The 17,334-nt window shown below is 39.5% G+C and overlaps 1 protein-coding gene and 1 long non-coding RNA gene across 3 annotated transcripts in view; one reads left to right on the top strand and one right to left on the bottom strand.

Annotated features, from left to right (window-relative positions):
* The window catches only part of LOC139045647 (uncharacterized), a 72,333-nt gene that overhangs the window by 19,870 nt on the left and 35,129 nt on the right, over nt 1-17,334 (top strand). The gene's annotated exons all lie outside the window — the stretch shown is intronic.
* The window catches only part of PIAS2 (protein inhibitor of activated STAT 2), a 136,759-nt gene continuing 123,293 nt past the window's right edge, over nt 3,869-17,334 (bottom strand). The window contains exon 12 of one of the 2 annotated variants that reach the window (XM_070513112.1): nt 3,869-4,097. In XM_070513112.1, coding sequence (XP_070369213.1) covers nt 4,094-4,097 — 4 coding nt within the window. In that variant the 3' untranslated portion in view covers nt 3,869-4,093. The remainder of the gene's footprint in view (nt 4,098-17,334) is intronic. The other variant, XM_070513111.1, reaches the window with a different exon arrangement.

Here is a 17,334-nt window from a genome sequence, read left to right as displayed (position 1 = left end):
TAACAGTGTTGTCCAAATTTTCTATATTCTTATTTTTTGTATTCTTGTCCTAACACAGAAGGGAGTGTGTTAAAATTGCTAGCTATGATCGTGGATTTGTCTATGTCTCCTTTTAGTTATGTCAATTCTTCACATATTTGCAGTTATTACATGCATACATATTCAAGAATGTTACATCTTCCTGATGAATTGACTCATTTAATAGTGTAAAATGTTCCTGTTTATCTCTGGTAGTAATGCTTTTCTTAAAGTCTACTCTGTTTGATATTAATATAGTAGTACCAGCTTTTCCTTTTGTTAGTGTTTGCACAATATAGCCTCTTTCATTCTTTTACTTTCAACCTTAATCTGCCCTTACATATAAAGTATGTCTCCTTAAACAGCATACAGTTGGATCTTGTTTCTTTATCCAGTATAACAATCTCTGTCTGTTAATTAGTGTGTCTAGCACATTTATAGTTTATATAATTACAGATATGGTTGAGTTTAAACCTATGATATTGCTATTTCTTTTCTTTTTTTCCCCCACTCAGTTTTATTCATTTTCACATCTTTTCCTATCTTAGTTGGATAAAGTATTTTTAGTATTCAATTTTGGTTTGCCTATTGAATTTTTAACTATACTTCTTTTTAAAAATTTTTCAGTGGGATAAAATATGCATCTTTATCTTATCACAATGCATTCTGTATTAATATTATAGCACTTTATATATAATCAAAAACAGTATAATTCCACTTGTCCCTCTCTATTCATTTGTGCTATTGTTGTCATAGACATATGTTGTTAGACATATGTCTACATGTGATTAATTCCATATGATATTTTTGTTTAAAACAGTCAATTATCTTTTATAAAAATTAAGAAAAAAAGGTGTTTAAATTTACCCATATATTTCTTTCTTCATCTGAATTTTCATTTGGCATCATTTTCCTTCAGTCTGAAGAATGTCCTTTAGCATTTCTTGAAATATGTGTCTGCTGGTGACAAGTTGTCTCAGCTTTTGATTGTCTGGAGATTGTTTCATTTCACCTTTATCTTTGAAGATACTGTTACTGGATACAGAATTCCTTTGACAGTGTTTTTCTCTCAGCACTTTAAATGTGTCATTCCATTGTCTAATGGCTCCCATTGTTTCTAATGAAAAGTCAGTCATCTTTCCTAGCATTGTTTCCTTGTACATAAAGTATATTTTTTCCTCTGATTGTCTTTAAGATTTTCTTTTTAGCTTTTTAAATTTTTTTTTAGCAGTTTGATTATTATGATATGCCTAAGTGTGATTTAATTTGCATTTATTCTGCTTGGGGATTTGCTAAGCTTATTGGATCATCAAATTTGGAAAATGTTTGTTTTTTTCTTAAAGGGTTATTTTCTGCCTCCTTCTCTTCTCTCCTCCCTGGACCCAAATTACATGTATGTTAGAATACTCAATGCCTGATGTTGTCCAACATGTCTCTGTTTCTTTGTGTTCTCTTCCTCTCTCATTCTTTATTCTCTTTGTGTTTCAGTTTGGATACTTTCAATGGATCTGTCTTTAAGTTAATTAATCCTTTTTCTGCTGTGTCTAGTCTTCTCTTAAGCTCACCCAATGAATTCTTCATTTCAGATATTACACTTGGTTCATTCTACAATTTCCATTTGGGTTCTTTTTAGAGTTTCTGTTTATTTGCTGAAATTCTCTATCTTTTCATCCATTCTGTCTATCTTTTTCTCTAAATCCTTTCATATATTTACGTTTTTAAAGTATTTGTTTGCTAAATCCAACATCTAGGTTATCTAAGATCTGCTTCTATTAACTTTTTAATTTAAGGTCGCATATTCCTTCTTCTTCCATTATTTCATTTTTTTTATTATATGCCAGATATTGTATATGCAAGTCCAGTATAGCCTAAAGTAGATAATAGTTTTCTCAGAAAAAGCTTGACTTTTCCTCTGTCCTGCAGCAAGGGTGAGGGCCTGAGTTATTTAATCTATCATGAATTTACCTGAATGGGTACTTGGTTACTGCTTCAGTTAGCTTCAGGTTATCTCTGGCTTCAAAGTCTGAAGGAGAGACCAGGCCCTCTCTCATCAGGCTAGGTGATCTCACCACCATGAGCCTACAAGATCTCTCTTGGCTTTGAAGCCCAGACTCTAGCTTCCTATGCCACTGCTTATTCAGAAAAGTCTCCCTGGGGAAAACAGTTCTCTATTTGAGACTCACCTAGATTCCAATATGCCAAGCTACCCAACATGTAGCTATTATTACAAAAGTTTTCTCCCCTATGACAGGCTCCATAGGGGAGCCTTTCTCCATCCAAGAATCATAGCATCCATTAGTCTCTGCTCAACTAGAAAAGTATCCTTTCCCCTCTTACATGTGTTTGTGTCAACACTTCTCCAGTGGCTTTCAAAACAATTATGATTTTAAAATTTATCCAGCATTGTCTCATGATTATGGCAGGAGCAATGGTCTTCAGCAGCCTTTTGCATCTAACCAGAAGTGGAAATTCTGCTTCACATATCTTGATGCTATGTTCTTAGGTACATATAAATTTATGATTGTCATATTCCCTTATATCATTTTTCAAATGTCCCCCTTTTTTGTAGTAATACTTCTTGTCTTAAAGTCTACTTTGATATTTTGCTTTCAACTTTTTTCTGTTCTTATATTTAAAGTGGTCTTTAGAAGTAGCATATTGCTAGTTTTTTCCAGTGTGACGATGTTTTATTTGAATTGCTTACTCCTTTTCTGTTTAATGTAGGTATATAGTTTACTAGCTTTTTATACATTCTTTCATTATTTTTATTTACCTTGATATTATAATATGTATCCTTGATTTATTACCGTATAACTTAAGTTAGTAATTTTATTGCTTCTCTCTTACCTGCAAGTTCCAGTAGCACCTGAAACTCACTTTCAATGGTGAGTTTCTCATTTACTTCTATCTTTGTGCGGTTGTCTGTTTCTCCATGAAATCATTAAAACCTTGAGGGAAGCGTTTTTTTAAATCTCTGTATGAGACCCAGCACCATGCATACAGTAGGTGCTCAATAAAATGATGGCTGAAGAAGAAACTTTGCTCACGAAGAAAAATGAAGTTTCTATAATCCGAGGCTACACTACATTTTTCTTGCTCAGCTCACTTCAGCCCACAGTTCTCTCTGTACACAAGCAGATAGAGAGATAATGACAACAAGAGACCACTACAAAATTGCGAAGTCCCCAGAGTCTTCTGCATACCTGCCCTCCCTTCCCTATGACCTTGACCCACTCAGTGGCCACCATGGTTTCCGCATCTTTTTGCTTGGTAGCTATCCATAGAAGAATGCATTCACATATGCTTGGAGAGGAGCTTATTCTCACTAATGCTTGCCAGTTTCTTATGTCCTGAAAGGATTTTTCTCTTGTGAAAGAAATGAGGGGCATTAAGAAGTACAGTCATGCATCACATAATGATGGGGCTATGTTCTGAAAGATGCGTTGTTAAGTGATTTCATTGTTGTGTGTACATCATAGACTGCACTTACACAAACTTAGATGGCATAGCCTACTATACACCTAGGCTCTATGGTACTGATCTTATGCGACCACTGTTGTTTATGCAGTTCCTCCTTCACCAAAACATTATGTGGCACATGACTGTAGATGAAGAAGGTCCTAAGGGGACCTTGCTCTGAAATCATGCCATGCCTAACACTAGTCCTGAGGGAGTATGGGGCAAGGTCTGTGTCTGCTCCCTGAGAAATGTGGGAGAGGTTGTCTGTGTGTGTGTGTGTGTGTGTGTGTGTGTGTGTGAGAGAGAGAGAGAGAGAGAGAGGAGAAATGAGACAGACATCAGGTAAGAGAATACTATTCATAGTAAATAGATTAGAGTGTTTACACAGTGAGAAGAGAAAAAAATTTTTAATGTGAGTTGTCAATATAAAAATAATATTAATTGCAGTTACTTAAAAGAACTGCTTGCCATTTCTAGCAAATTATCATGTGGCATGATAATAAGTACATAAGTTAGTGATTTTCAGACTGTTCTTCAAAACCATAGGTTTCTATGGCAATGCTTCCAGAGACAGGCTCCAGGGCCCCATCCATTGCACTTGGCCACTCTTCTTCATCTACCTATAAGATTTAATTTGAAAGAAAAAGTTTCAACAAAGATAAGGAAAAGAGGATAAGGACCAGGGGCAAAGAATTTGCAAACTCTTGACACGAAAGATTAAATCTAGGTTAGATGTAAACTTGTGACTTTGATTAAACTTTTTTCTCCAATTCTGAAAAAGAAGCACAATAAGAGGGAAAAACTTGACCAGATGTTAAAACATTATAAAACCTCAATAATTAAAACAGTATGGTAGTGGGGCTGGCCCCGTGGCAAAGTGGTTAAGTTCACGCGCTCTGCTTCGGTGGCCCAGGGTTTCGCCGGTTCGAATCCTGGGCGCAGATATGGCACCGCTCATCAAGCCATGCTGAGGCAGCATCCCACACATCATAACTAGAAGGACCCACAACTAAAAATACACAACTATGTACTGGAGAGCTTTGGGAGGAAAAGGAAAAATAAAATCTTAATAGAAAAAAAATTTTAAAAAAACACAGTATGGTAGTGATACTTGAATGGATAGGTTGCTAATAGAACAGAATAGAAAGTACAGAAATAGACCAAAACATGCACAGCAATTTGGTAAACAATGAAGATGTCTTAAAGTTAAAAGAAAACAGCTGGATTATGAAATGATCCGTGACAGGGAAACAAATGAGAAATCTCCCAAATTCTTGGAGGAGGCAGGCTCTGAATGGGGTCTTTCCTTTTTCTCCTTCTACCCATGGTTTTCAGTTTGCCTGAGCTACAGTAAAATACAGCACTCGCTGTAATCATGTGTTCCTTTCTAAACTCAGACAGTTTGGGGCAACTGGACAGCAGACTGAGTTCCCACTACATTGAGCCTCTGTTCACCAAAAGCTCTTCAAAGCCCCTGCACTCTGGCGCTCCTGCCTCAGGCTCTGCGTCCCTCCCACTGTGGCTAGCTCTTCCTCCCCAGTGATGCAGAGAACCTTCAGAGGCTCGACGCCCTTCCCAACCCTCTCCCAGGCCAAGGCCGGACACACATTCAAGAGGAAAGCAGCTCTACATGTGGCTGCCACTCCGCCTGGCTCCTAGCCCCTGAATTCTGATTGGCCTGGGGTGCGGCTTGGGCATCACGGAGTTTTAAAACTCCCCAGGTGTTTTGAATGTGTCGCTAAGGTTGAGAGTTAAATTGTAAGGTATCTTTCTTTCCATAAACGTTGGTAAATCATTCTCTGATGATGCATGATTGAATAGGAAAATATAAGTAAAAGTGCTTTCAAGCTACAGTGCTACCTAAGTGTTATCCATTAGCATCATCAGAACCTTCGGTGGGGGACAACAGGGTGAGTGTGACGAGGCTCTCTCTCTCAGGATGATCACAGTTTAGCTGCTATTTAGTGGCACATTTGTGCTGGGGAGCAGGGGGAGGCCTTTTGTTACAAATGTTGACTTCAGACTGATGCAGCGCCTCCGTGTTTTTTCTAATAGCTCTATTGCAGCAAAACACATAAGCTGTCGCTGGTCTCTCGTGGGCATTCCTAAGTGAGCAGGTTTCATGAGCAAAGAAGCGTCCTTGCTGCCTAGCCTGAGTCAGAAGTTTGTCATTGTTTCCTTCTCCACAACCCTCTCTCCCCAGTAAGCACAGGGAGACTGTCTGTGAATGGCCACCCTTTCCATTTCTGTATCTTAATGTTAAGAACACTGCTCAGCTGCTTACATTGCCTTGTGAGTCACCTTTCAAAAATATTTTTTTGTAGCCAACTTTGTTATATGTTGTAATTTTCTGCACTTTGTATTAACCTTTTACTAGTTTAAACCTGGCTTATTTTAAAATATAAGCACTATACACTTATTTTTATTCATTAGTTCATATATCAGTGTTTTTTTAGGTAGCTTCATCATAACACTAGCCTTTAGTATCCACAGTTTGTTTCATTTACCCATTAAATGCAAATAAACCAGTGTTCAATGATGGCTGAATTTTATGTTTCAATCTTGTTTTCTAAATAATTTTGGTAAAAAACTACCACATATGCTAAATGAAGTAGGAATTTGGATGTGAATTTTACAAAATTCGTTCTATTAGTAATAAGGAAGTTTCCTGATTTGTTGCTTTATCAGTGATCCCTCACTTTGCCCTCTGATTCTAAGTGGTCCTGGGTCATAGCTAATCTGAAGATTTGGACTCCAGGGGCGAGGGGCCTCAAGGAGGAAGTTTTGCAGACCTCCTGCTGTGGGCTGAATGTACCCCTCCCCAAATTCATATGTTGAAACCTAGCTCTCAATGGAATGGCTTTGGGAGGTGATTAGGTCATGAGGGTGGGACCCTCAGGCATGGGATTAGCGACTTTATAAGGGGATGAAGAGAGCAGAGCTCTCTCTTTCACCGCATGAGGATACAATGAGAAGTCAGTGTCTGCAACCCAGAAGCGGGCCCTCACCAGACCCCCACCGTGTTGGCACATTGATCTCAGATTTCCAGCCTCCAGAACGGTGAGAAACAAATTTCTGTTGTTTATAAGCCGCCCAGTCTATGGCACTTTGTTAAATCAGCCCAAACAGACTAAGACACCTAAGTTCTCCTGCGCCAGGATGTCAGTTTTGAGACAGTGACTGTGTTTCTTATTTGTGCAGTATTATGCTTGATTCTCCCTAACAGGACCCTCACAATCTGAGCAGGGGTCAGTGCAGGGTCTTCTCAGGTGCTCCCATCAAAACGCAGCTCCATGCTGGGTGCAGGGTAGAGTATCGGCACATAATTCTTGAACTCAGAGGAGGCTTTACTGTGAAGCAGCAGCTTACACTCCAGGGCCCCTTCAAAGGCCCCAGGAGGGCCCTAGCAATGTGGTCACCTGGTCATACGTAGGTTAAATTTGCAGATAATGCAACATATGCAATTACAAATGCACCATATGTTTTTTTAAAAATGGGAATAGTGAAAAATACAATATCACAATTACGTGTTTTTCAAGCACAAACCTGTTGTGGTACTACAAATAGTGGGTACATCTGTGAAATTGCATGCTTTATGCATCCCAACTATCAGCAATAAACAAATTCTAATCAACTTTTCTAGAAAACTGAATTATCTTTCTCTTCCTTCTATAAAAAATATTATAAAATATGAAGAGGTAATCAAATAATATGCAGTAATGTAGGAACAACGCTTTATAGAGGTATGTCAGACTATTAGTTAATAAAAACTATTTTTTCTGGACTTTTTGTGGTATTTGTCAGTGTGCAGTAAAGGGTTAAGTCAACAGGCTCAGCGGGTTTAAAGTCTGCACATTCCAAAGAAAGGAGGAGCCCTTGAGTGGCTCCTGGGAGATAACTTCTGAGCCCTTGGCCTATCCTGATAAGAGTTTGGGGGTTTTTTATGCCTGAGGCCTTGGGCCACATTGTATCTGTTTGACCAGATAGTTTGTGCTAACAATGAGTATGATGTGAATACCTGTTTTTGTATGCCCAATGCCCTAGGCCACGCTCTATCACTTTGACCTTGGGGGTGCTGGAGGCTGAGAAGGCTGCATGCTTCTATGACTGACCCTCCAGTGAAAACTCTACACATCAAGTCATTTGGTTGGTAACACTTGGCATATGTTGACACACATCGTTGCTGGGAGAATTAAGTGCTGTTCATGCACTTAAGTAGAAGTAGGAGCCCATACAGGGTCTCTCCTAGACTTTGCCCTAGGGGCCTTTCCCCTTTGCTGATTTTAATCTGAATCCTTTCACTGTAATAAACCATGACCAAGCACTTTACATAAGAGTTTTACAGTCCTTCGAGCTTATCATTGAGCCTAAGGGTAGTCTTGGGGACTCCCCAACACAGGCAGCTTTAAAATCTTTAAATTGCTATGATCTTTTTCATTCTCAGTAAATACTTACTTTCATACCTAACCTAATATCATATTTCTAATACTGTATTTTCCTAAAAAGGGACCCCAAAATTGTACAATTTCCAAACTCCACATAACCTGGATCTACCCTTGCTTGGCCCCTGTCCTCTCACTTCTTGGGCCTTTTCACGTGGAAATATCCTCACATGAGCTGAGTTGGCTGAGCCATCCACCTGAAAATTGCCTTCTTCCTTTGGTTCTCTGCCAGAACTTTGCCTCCCTTCTCTGAGGCAGAATAGTGACTCCGTCCCAAGTGCCCAGAAAACTTCATACAGAACTTTGTTGTAGCACCTATCACATAATGCAATTACTTACATCACAGATGCAGGTGTGTCTGCCCTGCTGGACCAGGCAAAGAGTGCCTCTAGCATCTTTATTTCCTTAGGAAGGGGAGACAGAAAGGTTGAGGCATCTGGCAGAGGCAACATGGTGAATTAGCAAGAATCTGTGTTTATCACCAGACAGACCTTGAGGCCACTGTTTACTAGCTCTGAAATGCTGGGAAAGTTTACCTCTGGGTGCTTAAGCCGCCTTGATGTAAAGTAGGTGAAATACCACTTGCCTTTAAAGGTTTTGAGGACTACGTGAGAAGATGTAGGTGAAAAGACTTGGCTAGCAATTTGAGTAAGGGGCTGGGATTAGGTGCCCTGAATTTGAACCTCATTTTCCTCACCTGCTAGCTGTGTGCAAGTTCTTTCACCTCACCTCCTCAATTTCTCCATTGTGTAATGGAGACAACAGTACCTCCCTCGTAAGGTTCACTGTGATGATTAAATGAGCTAACCAGTGTCTGGCACATAGCAAGGGGTCAATAAATGTTAGCTATTATTAGTCACTCGATGAAGGCTAATTCCTTTGTGTTTTGTGGCAGACATAGCAAAAATGAATCTGTTCATAGATGCAAGCATTTGTGTTTATTTCCTGTAAATAAATATAATCCTGCTATGAGGCCGGCCCCGTGGCTGAGTGGTTAAGTTCGTGTGCTCTGCTGCAGGTGGCCTAGTGTTTCATGGGTTCGAATCCTGGACACGGACATGGCATGGCTCATCGAGCCACGCTGAGGCGGCAACCCACATGCCACAACTAGAAGGACCCACAACTAAGAATATACAACTACTTACTGGGGGGCTTTGGGGAGAAAAAGGAAAAAAAATAAAAATCTTTAAATATAATCCTGCTTGTACTTCCACCACCACCTTGAACCCACGGAGCAGGCAGGTAATTTAGCCTCAGGCCTATGAAGAGCTTCCCCAACTCATACCCAAGAGGTGCTGGGGCCAGAGAGGTCCCACGTGGTGGTCATGGGCTCCTGCGGATTCTGCGAAGCGCTTTGGCTGCCCCTGGCAGTTCCACCCTACCACTTGGGCAGCAGCCATGGAGGGGTACCAGGTCGCTGTTAGAAAGCCACTGTCCTCTCTCCAAGTCTCAGAAGATTGTCTTAGTCTGGGTGGAGCATCCCTCCCTCTCCAAACTCTGCAAGGACCTGCAGCAATATTCCCTCAAAGGGCTGAAGGGCGAGTGCTGGGCAGCCAGGAAGGCCAGGGTGGCTTTCTAACTTAGCACCAGAGCCCCAAGGCTGGTACCCACTGGGGTGAACAGCTACACTGGGATGTAAGGGGAAGATGGAGTGAGTGAGAAGGAAAAGGAACCAGAGCCTCAATGTTCATTTCTCCTGCTACCCCTATTTTTGACTGCTGCATGCTTTCAATTGAGGCTAGGATTCTCTCACATAGACAGAAGCCTGGGAATAATTAACCCTCTACAGGCAGGTGACTGAGCCTCAGTGAGCTACAATTCCCTACAGGCCTATAGGTTCATTCACCTACTCATTCATTCCAGATAATTATCCTACTTCCAGGCACTCAGGTTCATAGCCCTGGTTGCACCTTAGAACCCCTCCCTCTCCCTCCCATGCTCAGAGCTTTTAAAAAGTGCCCATGCCAGACCCCCATCCTCCAGAAATCAACTTACTTGGTCTCAGGTGGGGCCCAGTCATAGGTTAAGTTTTAAAGCTTTCCAAGGGACTCTGATGTGCAGCCAGGGCTGGGACCCGCTGGATTACAGCTTGTGGATGTTGACAAAATGAAGCTACACTGTCCTTTGCAGACACCTGCCACTACCTCCTAAGCCTTATACACGATGGTTACTGCTCCTCCCAGAGACATGGGGGCCTGATGGGAAAGGTCTTGGGTTGGAAGTCAGTTTGGAGTCCTAACTGTTTGATCTTTGGTGAACAAACAGCTGTGGCTTCGTTTCCCTTTGGAAAATTAGAGAGAAAGAGAAAAGACTTCTGCTCTGTATTCCTCATAGGATTATGGGATATAGCTCTTTGAGGAAAAAAGTTACATAAAAGGCTATTTTTTAATATCCCTAATAAAGTCAGAACCCTAATAGAGGCAATGTTTTTATATCTCTTCTCCTCTTCAGAGCTTTGCAGTACTTTTGCCTCTAAGTTCCGAGGAGGACTTCAAAGAAAGAAATTGGTGGAGGTATTGCCAAATTAATAAGACCAATAAAATGTAAGCCTGGTACTAGTTACAAAGTAAGAAAAATGTAATAGGTTTATTATATGCAAAATATGTCCAATTAGAAAATATACTAAAGATCATTCAGTATTTTATCAGCTTGTATTGCTTCACTATGGTTTTTTTTTTTTTTTTTACTTTGCTTGCATTTGTGGTCCTCCTCCTAGGAAAAAAATGTTAATATTTGGGTTTAATTACAAGCTTGGCAAATGGAAGCCATTTATTCCAACCTGAGATTTAATAATTGGATAATTTTTGACCATTTCCACAAATTGAAAGGGAGTGGAATAATAGTACTTAATGAGACCTGGGTATTGCTCTGACAGCTTTGCATGTATTTTAATCCTCAAAAATGACAAACCCAAAAGGAAAGTACTCTTATCCTCTTTGTTTTACACAAGAGGAAACTGGACTGTAGAGTACGTAAGCAACTTTCCAGATCACACAAGTGGTAAATGGTAGAGACGGCGGCAGAATTCGAACTGAGGCAATCCAGCCCTGGAGCCCACACTCTTAACCACTGCAACAGGATCCTGCTAGACTTTGTTCAATTCCGAGTGACAGGGAATGTGTGATTTGGCTCCCATTGTGGTTCTTCTCCCTCCAGAAACCTCATCCCAAACCACGGAACATGCACCTTCTTTGTGCTCTGTTGGTATCAAAGAATATTGCCCCTCAACTACTACTAACAACACTACTAATAGCTGTAGGCATGTCCTGTACGAATTATTCAGCAATTATTCATTGAATGCTTATCAAAGCACTGAGGGTAAAAGAGCAAAGGAGGCAAGGTTCTTGCTTGCAAGAGGTTTACCTTCTGGTGAGAGAGACGGATAAGTAGACAGTCGTCTGTCCTGGGCTGCAGGATAATTGCTACAGTGGAGGGAAGCACAGGGTGCTAGGAGAGCTCCTCAGAGAGGGATGCACCCCAAGTTGGGAAGGCAGGGATTGTTGGAGAAGGTTTCCTGAAGAAGTGGCCCTTAACTTTGGTTGCATATTAGGAACACTTGAATATTTAAAAGATTGCCCAGCCCAGGCCACAGCCCAGGCTAATTCAATCAGAATCTCTTGGGCATTTTTTGAAAAGCCCCTAAAACAGCAATCTCTGAAAGAAGATCATTAACCTCCCCTGGGAACATCGTAGAAATCCCACCCCAGATCACCTAAATCAGCCCTCTAGGGGATTCTAACACAAACTCAAGTTTGAGCAGTGGTTCTCAAACCAGTAGGCATCAGAATGCCCGTGGAGGGCTCCTTAAAACACGATTGCTGGATACAGAGCATCAGAGGCCCAGATGGCTGAGCCTCACCCCCAGAGTCTTTGGTTCAGTGGGTCTGAACCAAAAAGTTGCATTTCTGACAAATTCCCAGAGTGCACACTTAGAGAACCATTGCCCTAGAGGAAGGGATGGCCAACCTGGAATCTGGAGGGTGAGAGTTAGCAAGGTGAAGAAGCGTGTGGGAGTGGGATGAAAATATTTTTCTATTTATTTCTACTCTTATTTTTTTCCTTCTATTTTTTTTGACTTATGATGTTACTCTTACTCTAACTTAATATGGATGTTTATCTCATCTGTTTCCAGCCTACCTTTTCTATTTTGCATGGAAAGATTCACCCTGAGCTAACATCTGTTGCCAATCTTCCTCTTTATATATTTTTCCCTCCCCAAAGCCCCAGTACACTGTTGTATATCCTAGTTGTAGGTCCTTCTAGTTCTTCCATGTGAGCCATTGCCACAGCATGGCAAGTGACATACAGGTGGTGTGGTTCCGCGATGGGGAAGCAAACCTGGGCTGCCAAAGCAGTGAGTGCCAATCTTTAACCACTAGCCATCAGGGCATGCTCCAGCTAGCTTTTCTAACACACATCTTTGAGGCTATAAACTTCCCTCTAAGTATTAGTCTAGCTGCATCTCAAAGGTTTTGATATATTGTGTTTCACCGTCATTCAATCCTAAATACTTTCTAATTTCCAATACAATTTCTTCTTGAATTCATGAGTTATTTAGAAGAATGTTTCTTAATTTCCAGACATGGAATTTTTTGAACAATCATTTTATCACTGATTTGTAGCTTAATTGCATTGTGGTCAAAGAACATACTTCTGTATTTCAACCCTTTGAAATTTGAAATTTATGGCCTAGTATTTGACAAATTTTTATGAAATGTCCCACCTGGGCTCAAAAGGAACGTGCCTTCTACAGTTGTTTGATGTAGTGTTCTATATATGTCCATTAAATCAAGTTGGTCAGAGTTCTTTAATTATGTACATTTCTAATTTTTTTATATGTATGTTTGATCCATTACAAAGAGAAGTATGTTACTATTTCCTGCAATGACTGGATTTTTTATTCTCCATGCAGTTCTAACATTTTCTGCAATATATATTTTGGCTTTGTTACTAGGTGCATATAACTTTCAAATTGCTGTAGCTAATAATTTTGTGGCTGTTTTGATATTAACACAGCTACATCAAAATTCTCTGGGTTAGAATTTGCCTGGTATGCCTTTTGCTATCTTTTTAAGTTCAACATTTCTTCACTCTTGTGTATCAAGTGTCTTTTGTAAACAGCATATTCTTTGATATCTGACTATCTTTGTCATATAAGTGGAGGATTTAGTTCATTTTCACCTAAATTTTTTTTTTGAGGAAGATTAGCCCTAACATCTACTGCCAATCTTTTTTTTTTTTTTTTTTTTTGCTGAAGACAACTGGCCCTGAGCTAACATCTGTGCCCATCTTCCTCTACTTTTTATATGTGGGATGCCTACCACAGCATGGCTTGACAAGCAGTGCATAGGTCTGCACCTGGGATCTGAACTGGTGAACCCTGGGCTGCCAAAGCATAACGTGCGAACTTAACCGCCACACCACCGGGTAGGCCCCTCACTGTCACTTAATTTTTGAGATCTGTGGATTTACATCAACTGTTTTATTTTTTGCTTTTCATTTATCCCAAGGTTTCAATGTTTCTATCTCTATCCTTTGCATCTATCATTTGAATTATTTGTTTTCAGCCCACTTATTTCCCTACCAGACTGGAAGTTGTTCAGTCTATCTCAAATGTTTTTTAGCAGTTATTCTAATAATGACAACATAAAATCCAAAGTAGATTGATATCTTTACCCTCTTCTTTACCAATAAAATGTCTCTTCACCACTTCCTACCCACTCATATGCTACTGACATGATTTTCATTCTTCTTTTTTTCTTTTTAAAATCACACAATTGTTAATTTACTTAGTCAACATTTGCTAATCAGGCACTTTCTGTGGTCTTTATTCTATCTCACATCTGAGCTCTTCCATGTAGGGTTTCTTCCTTCTATCCTATCTCATTTATATGTTCTTTTAGTGACGGTCTATTGGTGGCAAACTTCTGTTTTTGTTTAAATGAAAATATATTTATTTTACTCTCATACTTGAAAGATATTTTCACTTGGTACTGAGATCTAGGTTATTTTTCTTCCAGTGTCCATTTTTGGCTTGCATTGCTGCTGATGAGAAAGCATCTGTCAGTTTAACTGTCAACATCTGAAGATGTCTATTTTCTCTTTGATTTTATTAGTTTTCTCTTTTTGGCGTTCTGAAGTCTCACTCTGATATGTCAAGTGAATTTCTTATTTCTGTTTGTAATTTATTACCCTCCTGAATCTGTGCTATGATATCTTTCATCAGTTCTGAAAATTTCTCAGCCATGATCTCTTTGAGTATTGTCTCTTTCCCATTCTTTCTCTTCTTTTCTTATGGGACTCCAATTAGGAATATATTAGACTTTCTCACTCAATCACCCATGTCTCATAACCTCTCCTTTATATTTTCCATCTCATCGTATTTCTGAGTGGCATTTTAATTAATTTCTTCTAATTTACCCTGAAATTCCTTGTTATTCAAAGTGTGGTCCTTGAACCAGGAGAATACTTCTCACCTCTGAGCTTCTTAGAAATGCAGAGTGTCAGGCCCCACTCTACACCTGCAGAATTAGAATCTGCCTTTTAATATCACCCCCAGGTAATTTGCATGCACATTAAAATTTGCAAAGCACTTACCTAGTTCATTAATTGTCAGAGATGTCTCTAATCTGCAGCTAAACTTGTCTATAGAGTTTTCAATTTCAATTATTATATTTTCATTTCTACAAGTTCCACTTGGTACCTTTTAGTATTTGGTTGGATACACTTTATAATTCCTCATTCCTTGCATATACTTTTCAATCTTGTCTTTTATTTCACTAAATAAGCTAAGATGCTCATTTTATAGTCTCTGATAATTTCATTGTCTGAAGTCCATGAAGGTCTGTTTTTGTTTGTTGTTTCACTGGTTCTCCCTCTTGATGCACTGTAAACAGTGTAGTTTTTTGTTTTGCTTTGAGAAGCTCATTTACTTTGGAACTTTGTGTGTGTGGAAATTTTTTGCAATCTGGGGTGAAGTGAGTTATTCCAGAGAGAATTTGCATTTACATCTGCCAGGCACTGTGGGGCACTACCATGCAAATTCTCAACTTGAAGTTTCTGACAAACCATCCAATACTCTGCATTCAAGCTGCAAGACTGTGTGAAGGCTTGTGGTCCCCAATGTTTAGCAGTAATTTCCCCCCTTAGCTAATGCTAAAGTTCCTTGCATTTCCCTGGCAGAGTGGGGTTATTTCTACTTTGTCTTTATACTGAGGGCACAGCCTTTTGGGCTCTCTTTCTATGGGGAGATCACGTATTAGGATAACTTGGGAAGACTCTGAGATTTTCCTACTATCTTCACACCCCAGAGCCTGTGAAAAAAAAAGTCAAGTTCAGCAGGTTCGACAAATAGCCTGAAGTTGAAGCCAGCTGCAGCCATGCTCTGCTTTACTCTCTGGATCCCCTGACTTTTATTCAACTTATTCCTGAGAATTTCTTGATTTTCTGCTAGCTAATCAAAGCTTTAAAGCTTTTTATTTTCAAATATATATTTTTAAACCTAGGATTCTTGTTTGTTTTAGCAGGAGCTACCAACCTGGGTAGGGAGCTGTTTGAAACTAGCCAACTGGACAACAGCCAGTGTTGTCAGCCAGTGCTTTTCAAACTGGTGCTTGACGCTGTTTACTGTGTTAGGAAATCAATGTAGTGGTCATAATCAGCATTTTAAAATAATAGAAATAGGTAGTAGAAGTATCTATTGAAATAAATAGTAGGATAGAATACAAAATATCTACATGCAGCCCACAGACTCTTTGTGCAGCCCATGGTCTCTTTGCAAGAACTAGACTTGTTCCAATTTAATGTGTCAGGAAATTAATGTAGTGGGTCACAATCAGCATTTAAAAAAATAGATATTAGAAGTATCTACTGAAATAGATATTAGAATAGAAAATACCTAAATGAGAGGGCCCATGGACTCTCTGCAAGAACCAGACGTGTCTCAATAAACACTACAGCCAACTGAGACAAACAGTATAGGAAAAATAGTGAAGGGTATATGATAAATATATGATATGGAAGGAATAGGTGATTTCAACTTTTTGTACAATGGTGTTCCATTTGATCTTCTGGCTTTCAAAGGTCAATTTCCTAATGGGAAGGTAATTGCTGTACTATTTGAACTTTATGTTAACACAGTTTGTAGTTAGTTACGCTAAATGCATAAAAATATAATCCACTGTTGGTAAACATGTCAACACTCTGACAGTTTCAATGCTGATGAGTTTGTTTTTCAGAAAGAATATCATCAAGTATAGCATTTTCAAGTTGAAAGCAAGACTTAAAAGTTATCACTCTTTCATATTTCCTAACATCATTGGGAATGTGCATGTTTTATGATGACATTTTGAATGAAATAAAATTGGAGATAGTTATTATATCTCATTTCTCTGTCACAAACTTTTAATCATTACATTCTAGGAGAGAAATCTGAAACATTAAGAAAAATTTTAGTGACTTCCCTTCTACCCAGGAAGGGACTGGATTTATCCTTCTGCCTGCAACAATCAAAATATCCAAAATATACATGAAACAATTACTTCTAAGATACTGGACATCAGGCAACAAAGGACAGTGATGCCTTGTTGGGAAAAATGGGAAACAAATGAGGTGAGCCCTACAATTGCCCCAGCGTACTGCCTTGAGAGTTTCTAAGCTGCTGCACGGAGAACCCAGGCAGAGCCCAGCAGATCTCCCAGATTGAGGAAATGGAGCTGAGAATCCAGAGAGACCAGGTGGTGAGAATTTACAGGACAGAGTACCAGAGACAAACAGCTAAAGAGAGAAGGACCCCCTCAGGAATTCATCACAGTGGTTATCAATAAATACATGTGAGGAAATTATCTGAGGTTGAGGAAAGAACCATCTAAAAGAATTAGAGGGAACAATCTCTAGAACTCACATAGGGCCAGGAATAGCGCCCATCCCCAATAGCCAGAGTGTAAAACCTCATAATTCAAGGAGGATTGGGTACAATAACCAGGAAGGCCTTGGCTCAGTAGTGGGGAATAGTTATTCCTAGAGAGAGCACTGTTCTAGAGGTACCTAAAAAATCATAAAAGCAAGACCTGAAAGGATCAAATGTTTCTGAGTAACATAACTGCATCCCAGAACAATGCTCAATTATATTCATAGGAATACAAATATATCCAGCACCTGACAAGGTAAAATTTACAATGCCTGGCATCTAAACAAAGATTGCCAAGCATACAAAGAAGCAGGAAAACAAGACCCATAATGAGGAGAAATATCAGTCAATCAAAACCAAACCAGAACTGACCCAGATGTTAGAATTCACTGATAAGGACAGTAAAACAGTTACTATAGCGTTATTCCATATGTTCAAAAAATCAAATAGCAACTTGGAAGATACCAAAAATAGACCCCAGATGAATTTCTAGAGATGAAAAATATG

Source organism: Equus asinus, chromosome 7, assembly GCF_041296235.1.
Source record: "Equus asinus isolate D_3611 breed Donkey chromosome 7, EquAss-T2T_v2, whole genome shotgun sequence".
Classification (NCBI taxonomy): Eukaryota; Metazoa; Chordata; class Mammalia; order Perissodactyla; family Equidae; genus Equus; species Equus asinus.
Note: the sequence above shows the minus strand (reverse complement) of the source record. Positions and strands in the feature narration are given on the sequence as shown.